The 17141-nt window shown below is 40.7% G+C and overlaps 1 protein-coding gene across 1 annotated transcript; it reads left to right on the forward strand.

The window, feature by feature from the left end:
* The first annotated feature begins 10228 nt into the window (after positions 1 to 10228).
* CLDN17 (claudin 17) lies at positions 10229 to 11755 on the forward strand. Its single transcript, XM_003991512.3, has one exon. The coding sequence runs from the start codon at positions 10454 to 10456 to the stop codon at positions 11111 to 11113; it is 660 nt and encodes a 219-aa protein (XP_003991561.2). The 5' UTR covers positions 10229 to 10453; the 3' UTR covers positions 11114 to 11755.
* Positions 11756 to 17141: the final 5386 nt, after the last annotated feature.

Below are 17141 nucleotides of genomic sequence, written 5' to 3' on the forward strand. Positions count from 1 at the left end.
AAGGAAACATCACAACTAAAGGTAAGGAGGTGTCTTGAATGGGATCTTGGAACAGAGAAAGGATTCTAGCTGAAAATCTGAAAATCTAGGAAAATTTGAAAAAGCTAGGAACTTCAGTTAATAATCATGAGTCGATATTGCTTTATTAATGGTGACAAGTATATAACTAACATACCAATGATGATGCCCATAATAAGGGAAACTAGGTGTGAGAAATAAAAACTCTGTATTAGCTTCTTAAATTTTTCTAAATCTGAAACTCTTCTAAAAAAATAAGGTATTTTTAAAATATAACAAAATGGACTATTTCGTTTATCTGAAAGACTGTCATAAAAATAATTATTCAAATTTTTTTTAACATTTATTTAGAAAGACAGAGTGCGAGTGGGGGAGGGGCAGAAATAGAGGGAGATACAGAACTGGAAGCAGGCTCCAGGCTCTGAGCTGTCAGCACAGAGTCCGACTTGGGGCTTGAACCCACCAACAGTGAGATCATGACCTGATCTGAAGTTGGATGCTTAACTGACTGAGCCACTCAGGCGCCCAAAAAAATAATCATTAAATGAATATACACTAAAACCTTGGATTGCAAGTAACTTGTTCTGCAAGTGTTCCGCAAGACCAGCAAACATTTCTAATACATTTTAACTTGATAAATGAGCAATGTCTTGCAATACAAGTAGTACATGACTCCGAATGTCACACGATCACAACTGATCCAATGGTTCTTGATATTTGCTTTGATATACAAGTGCTTTGGATTACAAGCATATTTCTGAAATGAAGTATGCTCACAAACCAAGGTTTTACTGTATTTTGATCAAATTTTGATTATAAAATTAGTATACAGAAAACTGATTTACTACATAAAATAAGTTAACCAATTTATGTTGATTATTTTATTTAATCCATATAAACCGGAGAGAAAAGTGAGGTTCAGAAAGGTATGTTGGTATTCTTTAAACTGATATCCATAGCAACCTGAGAGTCTCAAAAATATGTAAGGACACATCTGCTCACTGAGAGTTTTTAGTTATGTTGGATTATCTGGATGATGATTATACTTGCCTTCTGCCCTATGATTGACCCAAGTAATTATTTAAAGTGAAAATATTAAACATGTAATGTGCGTGATATGTATCTGACTTCTTTCAGGCTGGCTTGTCCAAATTTTAATTTTTTTTAACATTTTTATTTATTTTTGAGAGACAGAGAGACAGAGCACGAGCAGGGGAGGGGCAGAGAGAGAGGGAGACACTGAATCAGAAACAGGCTCCAGGCTCTGAGCTGTCAGCACAGAGCCCGATGCCGAGCTCAAACCCACAAACCATGAGATCATGAACTGAGCAGAAGTCAGACGCTCACCCGACTGAGCCACCCAGGCACCCCTGGCTTGTCCAAATTTTAAAGTAAGGATATTTGGTCTGCATAACCTAGTTACTGTTCGAATTATTTTTATTGTTTGTACAGATATCATTGCGATGTGAGAGTTTTCAATTTCAAGAAGTTCAAAATTAGCCTTTAGTTTGTTAACTCATATAATAAACGGAGACATTGGTTTGCCTTCATGGAAATGACATTGCACACTGACAATTTTTTTAAGCACAGGTTAAATGTAGTCACGGCATACTGTACATATGTAAAGCTCAGACCACAAAGCTAGCTAGTGGGATATCGAATCCTTAAAACACAGAGACACTCAGGCAACATCAAGTGAAAAACTTGCTAAGCTTTTCTCATATTTGTATCAGATGATATGAACAGATCTAGTTTTGTATAGCTCATAGCAAGTATAGGAGTAAAGATGTAATAAAGAACAGTACATTTTAATTTGCTGGTATTTTACTTATGGGCAGGCTCTCAGATGTTTTGGCTTATCAAAATATTGGATCAATTGAAGAACAGTTTCATTGTTAAAATGAAAAACAAAACGGACAGTGATAAATGAATGTTTCAAATCATGGTGCATCACACTCTAAATCCAACAAATAGAAAATGACTTGTGGAGTACAAATTATAAAAGTATACCTTCTGCTAGTAAATCTAACCAAAATTTAGTTTTAAAGATTCAACAATATCTACCAAATCAAAGTAACACTGATAATTTAAATGTTATCAGTTGTGCAGTTTCATTTGTATTTAATTTGTTGATTATTTGGGTTTTATGTTGTTTTGTAAGAGCCATAAGCATAAAATTTCATACCCTGTATTATGTCTGAACATAACCGAAATAGTATGATAGAAATGGTTTTTGAAAACTTGTTCTTCAAAGGTATTCGAACATAATTCACAGTTGAGAAGCACTATACAAATACTCCAGTTGAGGTGTTTTCAATGATAATGGGTAAGCATGCCCTCACTTGCTGTTTTAAAAAAATAACATTGCCTAATTGCAGAAAGATAAGCGCAATAAATCCATCGTTTTTATTTCAAAGCTTTTCACCACCTACTCACATAAGATAGAGTTTAACTAGAAATATAAAATATTGACACTCAAGATTCTTGTCAAGGAGAATAACCTCTGATTCACTCTCGAGTCTCAAAAGCTCTACGGAGAGAAATAATATGAATGTAAAATTACCTTACGGATATACAACCCATCCATTCATATAGATCAGCGCCTCTCAGTCCCAGCTGAAGACTCAACTCACCGAAGACACATACAAAATACTGATGCCTGGGTCCTCTCTTCAGCTATTCTGATTTAATGGGTTTGATGGGAGACCTGATATGTATAATAACTTCTCTCCTAGGATTCTAATTAAAAGCCAAAACCGAGAACCACTGAAACAGAAACTCTAAAGCAGTGCTTCTCATACAGTCTGCAAGCTGGTATGACAGAGGGTGTTTTCACAATCCTGAGGCCACTATCACAAAACATAACATAAACAAAAATTCTGAAGCCACAGCCCCGCCCCCAGGCTCCGGGTTTAATGGGATTGGGGTGGGGCCCCTGCACTGGGATTGTTTCAAAGCTCCCCCCGGGGTGATTCTAATGTGCACTCTGGCTGAGAACCACTGATCTAAGACCTGAACGCCTGGAGCACATCATTTAGGCTCCTGTAAAAGAACACCTGGGCAAATTTGTCTACTCTATTTACTGTAAGGATGTTGTTCATTGTATTCCGCGGTGAAAGAAGTTCTTTCTGGTGTCAGAAGCAAAAAGACTTATGTAACCCTTAAAGACATGTCTCTCTTTTTATTCATGGACATTGCGTGACTGCTAAAACACTCCAAGGCAAGTTCATGGCCAAGGCTTAGCAAACGTGGTGCCTATTTTGTGGACAAACTTCATGCATTTTTATCTTCTATATTCTACTCTTGTTTTACTCTGTCCCCCAAATTCTCATTTGCTTTTCATTAATCACAAGGCTCCTTGTTTTGTCTTCTATTTTGGCAAGTCGTCTTCAATTATTTCTGCAGCCATATGAGATAGAAAAAAAAAAATAAAGGCGAGAAGGAAAAGGGAGAGAGGAAGATAAATCCAAAGGTTTCTCTAGCATATTCTCAACTGTGTGCAGAAGCAAAACCACATACACTGAATACAGGCTTTCATTACCTGGAGTGAACTCAGATTTCCCTGATTGGTTTCACACCAAAGGTCCATATAAATACTGACACGTAAGTAGCCTTAAGACGATTGAGTTTCTTTTAATTTTTTTTAATGTTTATTTATTTTTGAGAAAGAGAGAGAGTGCTCACGCCTGCGAGGGGCAGAGAGAGAGGGAGACAGAATTCGAAGCAGGCTCCGCACTGCCTGAGCAAAGCCCAGTGTGGGGCTCGAACTCAGGAACTGAACTGTGAGATCATGACCTGAGCCAAAGTCGGATGCTCAACCGACTGAGCCACCCAGGTGCCCCAAGACAGTTGAAATTTGAGGTAGTAATGCAAGATAATGGGTTAAATTCAATTTACTAGCTGGTGGTATTAAACCTAATTTAGTTGGTTTTTAGATTACTCCCAAATGCATTCCTGGAATAGAAGCTATTTAAAAAAACCTACCAAATGAGGTGTTTAAATCGCGACTTAGTATATTTCATCATATGAATTCAGGCTTTAACTCTGTAGAGAAGTATTCAAACTGTGAATTTATAATTTAAGAAGATATAATTAAGTATTGATCCTCAAGTTAGAGGACAGCCTAAGTAAATGAAACATTGTATTCGTTCATTCATTCCTTATTCATTCCAACAATATTTCTTGAGCAGACAACTACTGGCGGGCTCTGTGTCAGGCTCTCTGCTGGGCGCTGGGAATCTAATGGTAAGCAAATTTGACACCGTCTCTGTTCGAATAGAATCTACGCTCTAGAAGGGAACAGACTTAAATGGAAATGCATATTTGTTGAGAATCAGTGGAAAATGCTCTGGAGAAAAATGCAGTTCTGTGAAAGACTAAAACAATGGCAGGGGTGGGGAATGATATGATCCAACTCAGAACAGGTTTCTCTTGTGACTACATTTGGATCCAGATCTGAAGGAGAATGAACGATTATTAGATGGGCAGGGTTACACAGGTCAGGGGAATGTGGAAGGTGCTTTGGGTAGAGAGAACAGCATTATTTGAGTCAGTAATAGGGTAGGAGCCCGTCTCTGTATGTGTGTATTCATGCATTTACCTCCATATAGTTTCAAATCAATCTCATAGACATACAGTTAAAACTTTTCCAACTCATTTGTACTTGTTAGAACTTGCCCTGAGCACTGAGGGGGACAAGACATCATCTTTCAAAACAGACACACAGTAAGTTAGGAGAATGCCTGAACATTTTCAGGTGTGTAACTCCTGAAAAGGGAGAAAAGTAAGGCCAGACGACGATGCTTTGAGTGTCCTAAGTTTTTCATTCTGATGTTACACGTCCACCCCTGTTCACTTCAAGCGGAGGCGGCAGGTCAAGCTCTGACATATTTTTACAAGAAGCCAAAAGTCCCTCAACCTAACTTCGATTCTCTAAGACCCCAGAACAAGTCCCAGGACGACAAGACGATAGAGTGAGTCAGCAGTCTGTGTGGCCAGATTGCTCTCCCTGATCGCGATCTGATCGTAATTTGTCGACAGGATGGAGGTTGTAGATTCTTACATACGTGTACAGCCCAGACTGTCCCTGTGAGCTGCAAAATATCTAATTCTTTACATCCTCTACCGGGATGGCTCACAGCTGACTCGGGTTCTACGTCTGAAATGTAATTCTTGATCTATTTCTAAGAGGTCACTCACCCTTCAAGGGTCTGTCACCTCAATACACGCACCCCTGGTACAATGACGCTCCTGTCAGTGGAGACAGTCACCCGTGACTCGTTTCCCACCTCCAGGCCGTCGGCCACCCTCACCAGCTACAACTCCGGTGCACGGTGCAAATCCAGCCACTCTCCTGCGTCTCCTGTACGCTGACCGCCTCCCTCCTCTTCCAGTTGGATGATCGCAATAAACTTCTAACTGGTTTCTTCCTATTCTATTTTGCGCCTTTCCAGTCCTTTCCTTCAGAATATCGATCTGTTGTGGTTTGGGGGTTTGCTTTTGCTTGTAGCACAAACTCGATCGCGTCAGTTCCACGCTTGAAATCTTTCTCTGGCTTTGCGTTGATCTCAAGAGAACATTGTTCACAAGAGCCCACACATCTGGACTTTGCACTAGTAGCTTCGTCTGCCCCTTACTGCAGGCCCCATGTCCCTTGTGTTTGAAGCCTTCCATCTGCATTAGCCCCAAGTTGTCTTCACCCACAGCGCTTTCACTCACTGTCTCCCATGCCCGGGATGCTCGTTACCTGATGATCTAATTCCTACTCAAGCCTCAGGTTATAGCTTAAATATTGTTTTGTTAGTGAGCCTTTTCTTTACCTCGTAATTAAAATTACGGTCTCATCTGTTTATAGTCTCATTGTACCTTATTTTTTCTATACTCTGATTTTACCCACAGCTGTGTCTCATTTTGTACTTAGGTATTTTTTTTGCAATTGCTTGTTTATTATTTACTACTCTCACTCAAACAAAGTCTGTGAGGGCATGGAATGGAGTCAGGGTCAGAAGATAAGTTTTACTTATTTATTTTTATTTATTCATTTTTTTAAAAGGCAGCCTTTTTATTTTTAATGTTTTATTTATTTTTGAGAGAGAGAGAGAGATGGAGTGCAAGTGGGGGAAGGGCAGAGAGAGAGGGAGACACAGAATCGGAAGCAGGCTCCAGGCTCTGAGCTGTCAGCAGAGAGCCCGATGCGGGGCTTGAACCCATGAACCGGGGCTCGAACCCACGAACCGGGCCTCGAACCCACGAACCATGAAGTCATGACGTGAGCCGAAGTCGGACGCTTAACCAACTGAGCTACCCAGGCGCCCCAGAAGATAAGTTTTAAAGCTGAGCATGGGCCAGTCCAAGGATGGGTCTTTTGCATCATGCTAAGGTGTTTGGATTTTGTATTGGAGGAAGAGGAGAACTTTTAAAAGAATTTAAGTGAGGTGGTGGCTTGCTCAGAATTTGATTCAGGAACCTCTGTGTGGTCCCCAGTGGAGTATGGATGAGAAAAAAGTTAAGACCAGAGGCAAGGAGACTGGAAAAGACATCACTGGATTGATTCGGGTGAGAGAGCTTGAGGTGAAACTAAGCACAACAATGTTACCACAAAACTATTTTCTGATGTTAAAGATTTTATTTTTAAGTAATCTCTGCACCCAACATGGGACTCAAACTCACAACCCCAAGAGCGAGAGTCATCTGCTGTGTGTATTGAGGCAGCTAGGTGCCCCATAAAACAAGAAATATTTTCAATAAGTTAGAATATGGTGTTGATCAATAGTTGGGTTTCCTTCAAAGCAATCTCTGAGGCGGAGGTTAGGGTACATTGTTTTTTACTACGAAGTAGTTTTGGGATCAACACCTGAGGAAAAGAAGGGAAGGAAGAGGAGTGGGGGAAAGGAGGGAAGCTTAAGGGGAGGTGCAGAACCAGGTGATGGCTAAGGCATCAAGCCAAGACTGAAACAAGTCCCTCTTCAAAATATAAACACTTTACCGCCTCAATTAGAAGATGATGGCTTCTTTGGGCCTCTACAGAAAAGCCAGTAAGGCAGAGTATGAAAGTGTTATTTGAAGACAGGAGTAAGAATGCCCAGGAAGGGGGTGCCTGGGTGGCTCTGTTGGCTGAGCATCTGACTTCAGCTCAGGCCACCATGATCTCACAGTTTGTGAGTTTGAGCCCCACATCTGGCTCACTGTCATCAGCATGGAGCTCACCTCAGATCCTCTATCCCCCCCGTCTCTCTGTTCCTCCCCGATTCATGCTCTCTCCCTCTTTCTCTGTCAAAAATGAATTACAAAAAAAAAAAAAAAAAAAATTAAAAAAAAAAAAAGAATGCCCAGGAAGTCTGTCACATTTCTAGCAAAATTCCATGTTGGAGCAGTAGAAAATATAAGTGGATTACAAGAGTATGTGAATAAATTGCAGGGAACACGGTTCTGGCAAAATGAAGTTTTAATATGGAAGAGAATAGAGTATATTTATATTCTAAAGGACAACGCAGAGAGAGGAAGAGGATGTAGATACAATGAAGGGAGGGAATTATCAATGGAACAGGAGCCCCCGAGGAGGAAGATGGGGTTAAGATTTCCAGAAAGTTGGAGAGGAAAACAATATCTCCCTTTCAACGTAAAGGAAGAAAGTAAAGCTGATGTTGAGAATCGGCTTGGCCTGTGAGGAGCCAAAAACAAAAGCTCCTACATTATTTATGTTTCTTAGATTATACCTATAATCAGGATGTACCTCCACATTCTAAGTAAACATATGCTCTCACTTGCATTTATTTGTAATACAGACCAGATGTTTTACCTAAAGGAAAAAAAAAATCAAACAATTAGAAAAGAACAGTAAGCTGGAAACTTCTAGGACAAAATGAAGATAGGGTTTAAAGTGAGATAGAATGAGGAAGAGGAAATAGAACACAGAAGACAAGGTGGAAGCGACAAGTCAGAATAATGTTGGCAAATCCCTTCAGGGTGGGAAGAAACGTGTGTCTCAGTAACCTTGAACAAAGGCAGAGAAAACCCTGCCTTCTGAGCTGGTGTTAGGAAATTCTGAGCTACACAGAAGTTATCTGTTTCCTCAATGATTCACATTCCTTTAAGAGGGAGTTCTCACTTGATCTAGAATGGTACTAACACAGCAACAGCAACAAAACAGAGATATGATTGATACATAATAGCTAGAGAGACCACCCATCTTAAAAACTCAAGTTTCCATAGTTCCTAATTCAATGAATGGGCTCTTTAAATTTGGATGGTATTGGACCTGCCATTGGCTCTTGGGCTGTGGTTGACTGAGAGGGAGGACCTGTTGCAAATTGCAACGTCTCCCAGTTGGAATATGCGTGGTGTGCTCATTTTCAAGCAGGTTTCATCCTTGAGATGGAATCGTTGCAGTAGGATGTGAACGAAACGGGGAAAGGTCCAGGCTTCCCACATGAAGCATCATGGTCCTTGGACAGTGGCCGGGAAGTGATACTCAAGGATGAAATATTGACTCTTGAACTTTGAAACAGTCTCAATGGAATTCTGCTTGCTTTGAAAACAATTTGTGAAACTACTGACAGGTAGTATTAAATTTCAGGTTCAGTCCCATTCATCCGAAAAAACTTGAAAACATCTCTCCCCTCCCCCTTCTGAGTCAGTCAGAGAGGTAAGTATAGCAAGATAGAGACTGGATGAATTTCTAGATCATTACCACATGGATAGCCTAGCCAAACACTCTGAAGACCTCACATTCTGCATCTTGCAAGCAAGGGACTTAAACCTGTTATAACTTGGAAGACACCTTCCATCTCTAAGAACTTTTCCATTACCTGAATTTAAGTAATTGCATAGATAATCCAAAGGGCCACTTTTATATTGTTCCATAAAAATGGAGTATACATTTTTGGCTTTGATAAATGTGATATATTTCAAGCTGCCATTGAAGAAAAAAAAAAAAGATAATCGGGGTACCTGGGTGGTTCAGTAGGTTAAGCGTCCAATTCGGCTTAGATCGTGATCTCATAGTTCATGGGTTCGAGCCCCGCATTGGGCTCCGTGCATTGGGTTCTGGAGCCTGTTTTGGATTCTGTGTCTCCCTCTCTCTCTACCTTTTCCTGGCTCTCACTCTGTCTCTCTCTCTCTCTCTCTCTCTCTCTCAAAATAAATAAACATTAAAAAAATTAAAAAACAAAAACAAAAACCACTAGGAATGCCTGGGTGGCTCAGTCGGTTAAACATCTGACTTCTGCTCAGGTTATGATCTCCTGGCTTGTGAGATCAGAGCCTGCTCAGAGCTCAGAGCTCAGAGCCTGCTTCCAATTCTGCGTTTCCCTCTGTCTTTGCCCCTCTCCTGCTCATTCTCTTTCTCTGTCTCAAAAATAAATAAATACAAAATTTTTTTTTAAATTTTTTTTAATGTTTATTTATTTTTGAGACAGAGAGAGACAGAGCATGAACGGGGGAGGGGCAGAGACAGGGAGACACAGAATTGGAAGCAGGCTCCAGGCTCTGGGCCATCAGCCCAGAGCCCGACGCGGAGCTCGAACCCACGGACCGTGAGATCGTGACCTGAGCCGAAGTCGGACGCTTAACCGACTGAACCACCCAGGCGCCCCAAACATAAAAAATTTTTAAAAACCAGCTAATCAAAGTTTATATACGAAACATTCCACCAGAGAGGAAGTGTTACTTAACAGATATTATAACAAGTACCAGTAAATTCAATTATAAGGACTGCTTATCTCTGTTCTTCTTTCTGATCTTAAGAATAAACCAAATTCTGAATTTTTTTGCATAGGACTCCTCCTTTTTTATAAAGTATCAGAGGTTTTAGTAGAAGTCTTGAAACTAACTGGTACACATTTTTCCACATTCAGAGGTCTTGACTAAAACCAGAACTGACTAACTGTATTAAAGACGAGTGGCTTAGATTAGAAAAAAGTAATAGATCATCTACACCGCAAAGTGTTCTTCAATTGCTCCCCAAAGAACTGGTAAGGTTTTCACGTCGTCTCCTGTTGTGACTTAACTTAGATGCTTACGCTTTTTTCTCAGAGCGATTTTTTCCAGCAGGAAGTCTTCAGCTCTGTAATTAGCAATCCACAATGGAAGCTTTGACACTTAATTACAACATTGCTAAGACAATAATAATAAAAGGAAGACCGAAGTTGAATGCAGTATTTCTGGACACACCTCTGGCTACCTTCTTATTGGCTGGGAAACAATTATATATGACTAGTAAATAATCCATACCGAAATGAATGCCTGTGTACAAAGGCAGGTACTTCTAGTTAGGCCAAGTTCAGTCGCTGGTGCTGCTTTCAACTAAAACATTATGGGCAGGGACACTGGAGAACATCATCAGAGACTGCTGTAGACTCAAAGAGGCCTCCTCCACGTTCTGGATCTCCAGCAGCTTCTACCATTCCAGGCTGGATCGGTCTTCAAAGCAGAGGCGATGGCATTCTATCCCCTGCAGATTGCTGGTCTGGTTCTTGGCTTCCTTGGCACGGTCGGGACTCTTGCCACAACCCTCCTGCCCCAGTGGAGGGTATCGGCTTTCGTTGGCAGCAACATCATCGTTTTTGAAAGGCTCTGGGAAGGGCTCTGGATGAACTGCGTCCGACAAGCCAAGGTCCGGCTGCAGTGCAAGTTCTACAGCTCTTTGTTGGCTCTCCCACCTGTCCTAGAGGCAGCCAGGGCCCTCATGTGTGTCGCCGTCGCTCTCTCGCTCATCGCTCTGCTTCTTGGCATCTGCGGCATGAAGCACATCCGGTGCACGGGCTCCAACGAGAGGGCCAAAGCGTACCTTCTGGGGACCTCCGGGGCCCTCTTCATCCTGACCGGCATCTTCGTTCTGATTCCTGTGTGCTGGACGGCCAACATCATCATCAGGGATTTCTACGACCCAACCATCCACGTGGGGCAGAAACGAGAACTGGGAGCAGCCCTCTTCCTCGGCTGGGCCAGCACCGCCATCATCTTCATCGGAGGTGGTTTGCTCTGCGGGTTCTGCTGTTGCAACAGAAAGAAGCCGAGACACCGATACCCAGCCCCGGGATACTGCGTGCCCCACGTGGAGAAGCGGAGGAACGTGACCTCCACCAGCTATGTCTAGCACCTGCTTTGGGCTCCAACTGTGGATTCCAATCAGAGGTTTTTATAGAGCCCTGCCAGACGCTGTAAGTACGTCGGGCGCGAGAACTGGCCTTATGGCTTCATTTCAATGGAGAGGAAAGTCTAAACGGTAGATAGATCGTACTTGGTCACCCGTGGTAGGAATAGAAATGGCTTACTTTGGACATTCTAACTCCATATGTATTAAATGCATTTACTATTATGAGACACAAATGATCCCCGTTCCAATTTGTGGAGTCGAAAATCGAGTATATCCACAACGTTAGTATAATGATAACCACTGTTTTTTTTTGTTTTGTTTTGTTTTGTTTTGTTTTGTTTGACAATCATGGAGCATCTGCTAGGAAATGCAAATTTTATTGCAATTGATAACGCACACCAGTAAAAAATACTCTAAACCATAACCCAAGTTAATTTTCCTCCACATTATTTCTTAGACTAATACAGTAACAAGTGAAATGTGGACTTTCCTTTTTTAAACAATTAATCTGAAAAATAGTAGATCTGAAATACGGATATTTTTAAATGTTTATTTATTTTTGAGAGAGAGAAAGAGCATGAGCAGAGGACAGGTGGAGAGAGAGGGAGACATAGAATCTGAAGGAGGCTCCAGGCTCTGAGCCTAATGCTCCAACCCATGAACCGTGGGATCATGACCTGAGCTGAAGAGGGATGCTTAACCGACTGAGCTACCCTGGCACCCCTCAAGTGAAGATTTTTAATTGAATTTATCAAAATATGGAAATGCCCATCCAATGAAAAGATATGTTATTCCCTTAGGAAACTCAAATGCACTGGCAATTAGACACTTTCAGGGGAAAAAAAGGGGCTCTGATTTCTCTTAGGAAATTTATGAAGATGATGTTAAAGCACCTAAATTATACAGTTAGGCTTGCCTGGAATTATATATTCAAAGGAAAATAATTTATAAATGAGAAGTAATATGTTCTATAACCTCTGATTTGTGCCTACAGCAAACAGAAGTATCTATCTTGATAAAGTACATCAGTACAAGAGTATGAGCACTCAATTGTCATCAAGAGGAAATACGGTCCTAATTAGGGAACTGAGGTTTGGGTGTTGAAGGGAATGGTTTCTGTTCCTTGTTTTATTCTTTAGTCATTGTTCAGGTCTGCACACGCAAAGTAAAATGAAGAATTAAGGTAATGATTCAGGCAATTAGTCAGGCTAAAATAAGTACCTCCATTTTATTCTCTAATAAATAAATAGGGATGGTTAAGGCATCGTGTTTTGCTTGAATTATGTATATTGTTTTCTCAATTCTTCACTCCTCATGCATTTAACATGCACATTTAATATGCCGATATGGTTAAAAGTATGTGAGGGGGGCGGAGAGGAATGGGTATATAAGTGTTTGTGGGGCAAGACCACTCCTATGGATTGCTTCTGAATATCTCCAGTATGTTGTGAACCAATCAATGTTTATATATCCAGTTCTAACTCTTCAAATAGTATGTTTATTTTCTAGTAAAAAATGTATTTAATTTGCAGTACATAATTGCAATGAACAGATTAAATTTGTTCACCAAATATTTATTGTGTGTCCATCCTTACTATAATAAAATAATAACATTGTTACATATTTTCAATTATGTTGATATATTTCACTGTGGGGTCAATTTCAGAATGAATTTCTATCTTCAAAAGACCATCTATTATCTCTGAAACGTTAAATCAGAGATAACTCAAGGGTAGATGTTGACATCAGACCTTCATTCCATTCTACAACCCACCAGCAAGGCTTCAGCAAGTCAAGCCTTGGTAATATAAGACAATATTTAAAAAAAAATTAGTAATACAGAATGTTAAAGGCCACATAAATGTCTTCAAATAATATCAATATGTAATATCAATATGTAAACATCTTCAAATAACATCAATTAAAAACAAGAAAAAGAATTACTTAGATTTGTCCTAAGCTTATTTTCTTTTTCAGACTTCATTCAGAAAGGTCTAAATTTTGAGTGTGCTGAAAAGTGATCATTGATCATATATACAGGCAAATAAGTATGAAATCAAGACATGTACGATATATGCGTAAAGGTTGTCATAGAATCATTTGTCTTACCTTTTGGCACCCTAGAAGAGGTACATAACCTTGCATGACAGGTTCCAGAGACTAAATGAGGCACATCATCCTGCCAACCAGAGGATCAAAGGGTAAAAACGGTGTAACATGGGGTAGAATCACAAAACTATTAGAGATAACATTAGTCACTGAATTGGGGCAAAATTTCAGGAACTAAGAATTCTTTTGTTTGCCCTTTTACTAATCAAGGTGTACTTTGGGGAAATGATTTCTATTTTCTCCACTCTGCTGCATTATTTTCTGTTTTACACCACAAAGAAATTTCAATAATTTTTAATGAATTTCAAGACACATTATGAATGTAAATCTCATACCACAAACCCGGATGTGCAAGAATTGCATCATTCTTATCTCAAATTGAACATAAATTCAATTTCTGGAGTATTTCCCTACATGTTTCACCATTCTTAAGGTCTTGTATAAGGTTAAGCAATGCTTGGGGTGATGGGTTGATGGGATCAGCCCGTGATGAACATCAGTCCATACAGGTCACTGACAAGATGTCTATTGTACCTTCTCTCATGGTCCATTTAGATTTCTCAGCTCTGCTAATTCTTTGTGATGCTTGGCAATCTTTTTTGAGACTCTCTAGTTCTGGGCTACTTGGGTTAGTGGATTTCAACCTTGGCCGAATATTAGAATTGCTAGGGGAATATTAAAAACTACTAGTGCAGCCAGTATCAAGATGATCTATGCCATTTCCTAGATTCATAGGAAACGCTTGACCTGTTGATTTGGTTACCATTATCTACAAACAGTGGTGAAAGAAATGATTCCTTCTCCCATGAGATTTTTTTTTTAATTTTTTTTAACGTTTATTTGTTTTTGAGACAGAGAGAGACAGAGCATGAATGGGGGAGGGTCAGAGAGAGAGGGAGACACAGAATCTGAAACAGGCTCCAGGCTCTGAGCTGTCAGCACAGAGCCCGACACGGGGCTCGAACTCACAGACCGCGAGATCATGACCTGAGCCAAAGTCGGCCGCTTTAACCGACTGAGCCACCCAGGCGCCCCGAGATTTTTTTTTAATATCACCTCTACAAATATCTTTTTCCTCCACTGTCAACAATTTTACACAGGTTTGTAGAGGCTTAGGCTTTCAGAAGCAAAAATGCATAAAAACTAAACCTCTTCTAGACTATTTTGCCTTCAGTTTTGCTATACACTCCACTGAGCCAGCAAAATGCATTGCTGGCTACCTTCTGGAATGGTGGCCAGGGAAAGAGGGAAAATAAATATTATTTAGCCACACATGATTAAAAATGTTTAAACATTTGTTTTTAATGTTTTTATTTATTTTTGAGACAGAGAGAGACAGAGCATGAGCAGGGGAGGGGAGGGGCAGAGAGAGAGGGAGACAGAATCCGAAGCAGGCTCCGAGCTGCCGGCACAGAGCCCGATGTGGGGCTCGAACTCACCGGAGATCATGACCTGAGCGGAAGTTGGACACTTAACCAACTGAGCCACCCAGGAGCCCCAAAAATGTTTTAAAGGAGTAGCCCATTGTAAGTTACAATTTTAGTTACACGAACACTAAGAACTCTTTTCATTTTCAAAAAAAAGTTGATATGTCTAGAAATATTTTGTTGGGTTCACTTGTTCTTCTTCACAACAACTATATAATGTATAAAGTGTAGACATCATTATCAACATAAGCGTTGCAACTAAGAGAACTCAAACTTACTAAGTTACATGACTTGGCCTGAGTCATAGAGCTGACCTTGAGAAATCAGGCGGTCAACAATAGTACTAAGTAGATAGTAAGTATTTGAGGAATGATCAAGAAACGATATAAATGCAGTATAACAGTTTGCGATTTTAGCTTATATGAAGCTCCTCCTCCCACAGGAAAGAGCTAAAACAATAGAACTCAGAAATTTAAAGACAGCTTTTGTGTCTTGCTTTTGTTTGGTCTGAAAAGCCCCCTTTTTTTTTTCTTTTGAGAGAGAGACAGAGAGAGAGAGAGAGAGAGAGATGGGGAAGGGCAGAGGGAGAGGTAGAAAGAATCATAAGCAGGCTTCATATCCAGCATGGAGCCTGACAGGGGGCTCGATCTCATGACCATGAGATCATGACCTGAGACAAAAATCAAGAGTTGGACTCTTTTATTTTTAAATTAATTAATTTATTTTTGAGAGAGAGGTGGGGGGGGGGGCAAGTGCACAATATAGGGGATGGGGGACAGAGAGAGAGAGAGACACAAAATCCGAAGCAGGCTCCAGGCTCTGAGCTGCCAGCACAGAACTGCAGACCTCAAACTAACAAACTGTGAGATCATGACCTAAACCAAAGTTGGACGCTTAACTGACTGAGCCACCAGGCACCCCTTAAGAGTCCAACTCAAAGTCCGTGAGTTTGAGCCCCATGTCGGGCTCTGTGCTGACAGCTCAGAGCCTGGAGCCTGCTTCAGATTCCGTGTCTCCCTCTCTCTCTGCCCCTCCTCCGTTCATGCTCTGTCTCTCTCTGTCTCAAAAATAAATAAACGTTAAAAAAAAAAATTGAGAGTTGGACTCTTAACCCACTGAGCCAAGCAGGCATGCCTAAAAAGCCTAAATTCTAAAGATTGCATGGACAAATTAAAAAATGGCTCAGTCAGAACAAGGTTCTCCTCACTCTTAGGATTATAAAATAAATTATTTGGATGAAAGTAAAACAAACAGGAGTTCAGAGGGTCTAGAAATCGATGCGTCCCTGGGAATGACCCTGTGCACTCTCCCTAGTCCACTTTCTAGGGACTCTGGCAACGAGAAATGCAGAACTGTCAGACGGGTTTGAGAATTTAAGGGAAGAAGTGACCTGCGTCCTGACCCCAGCTGGGGCCAAAGATGTTGACGGTTTTCCTCATGCCCTCACAGTGTTGGGGAATAAGAAACATCTCCATGATGTGTTTGGTCCGACAGGACAGGAAGAGTCTTGCCAGTTTTCCACCTACTATGGCACCAGAAGAATATGTCACAGTCACCCGAGACCAGCGCAGAGCATTTCAATAGGCTTGGTGGTTGGAACTAAGTAAGAATGCAATGGCAACCCACATGAATGGACAAGTGGGTCTGTTCGCAGCGCGTTTGTCCGTAGACTCATTTCTTGCCCTTCCTCGGTCTACTCTGTATCTCCAGGAAGGGGATTCCTGTGCGCAGTGTAGTGGCGTGCCAAGGGAGCAGTGGGGTCCATCCTCAATAAGTACAGACATTAACAAGACCTCTGTCTGGAGGGAATGTAAAAACGATCACAGAACTCAATAAATATCGGTTCCGTTTATGATCTTCACATGCTGCCCTCCCTAAACAATGTCAGTGATTAAAAAAAAAAAAAAAATGTGTTGGCTCCAGTCCTGAACAGTCACTGTAGTTACTATAAATAGCTAATAGTAATATTGACGATGATGATGGGGGTAATAGATGATAGATGACAGATGGGTGGTAGATAAGTATATAATGAGAGATTGTACATAATGGATAAATGATGGAGGGGTAGCAAAATAAAAAGATAGATGTTAGCTATGCTACCGTGAGCTCTGACATGTGACTACATGCATTTGTTTCAAGAGTAAATGAGGGAGGTTTTCCTTCAGTTCAGATCCCGCAAGGCGTGATGTTCAAATAATCACTGCTCAGCTATTCTGTTTTAGTATTCTAAGGTTTAACACAAATGCAAGCTCCTTGTCGCCATAAAGTGACAAGACTTAAATAAGTCAAATTCTGTTTCTATGTCTTGACCGTGTCTATGCCGCTGGAATGGAGGCATAGACTCTGTACTAGCTAGGTCGAATGGGTCCAAATTGTTACGGACTTCCTTGAATTTCTTCAGCGTAATGTCTATAAAACATACAATGGGTATTAAAGGATACATAATAAAAATGTGCTAACTTGTAGCTTATCACCGAAAACAATTTCTCTTA

The sequence above is a fragment of the Felis catus genome, chromosome C2, assembly GCF_018350175.1.
Source record: "Felis catus isolate Fca126 chromosome C2, F.catus_Fca126_mat1.0, whole genome shotgun sequence".
NCBI lineage: Eukaryota > Metazoa > Chordata > Mammalia > Carnivora > Felidae > Felis > Felis catus.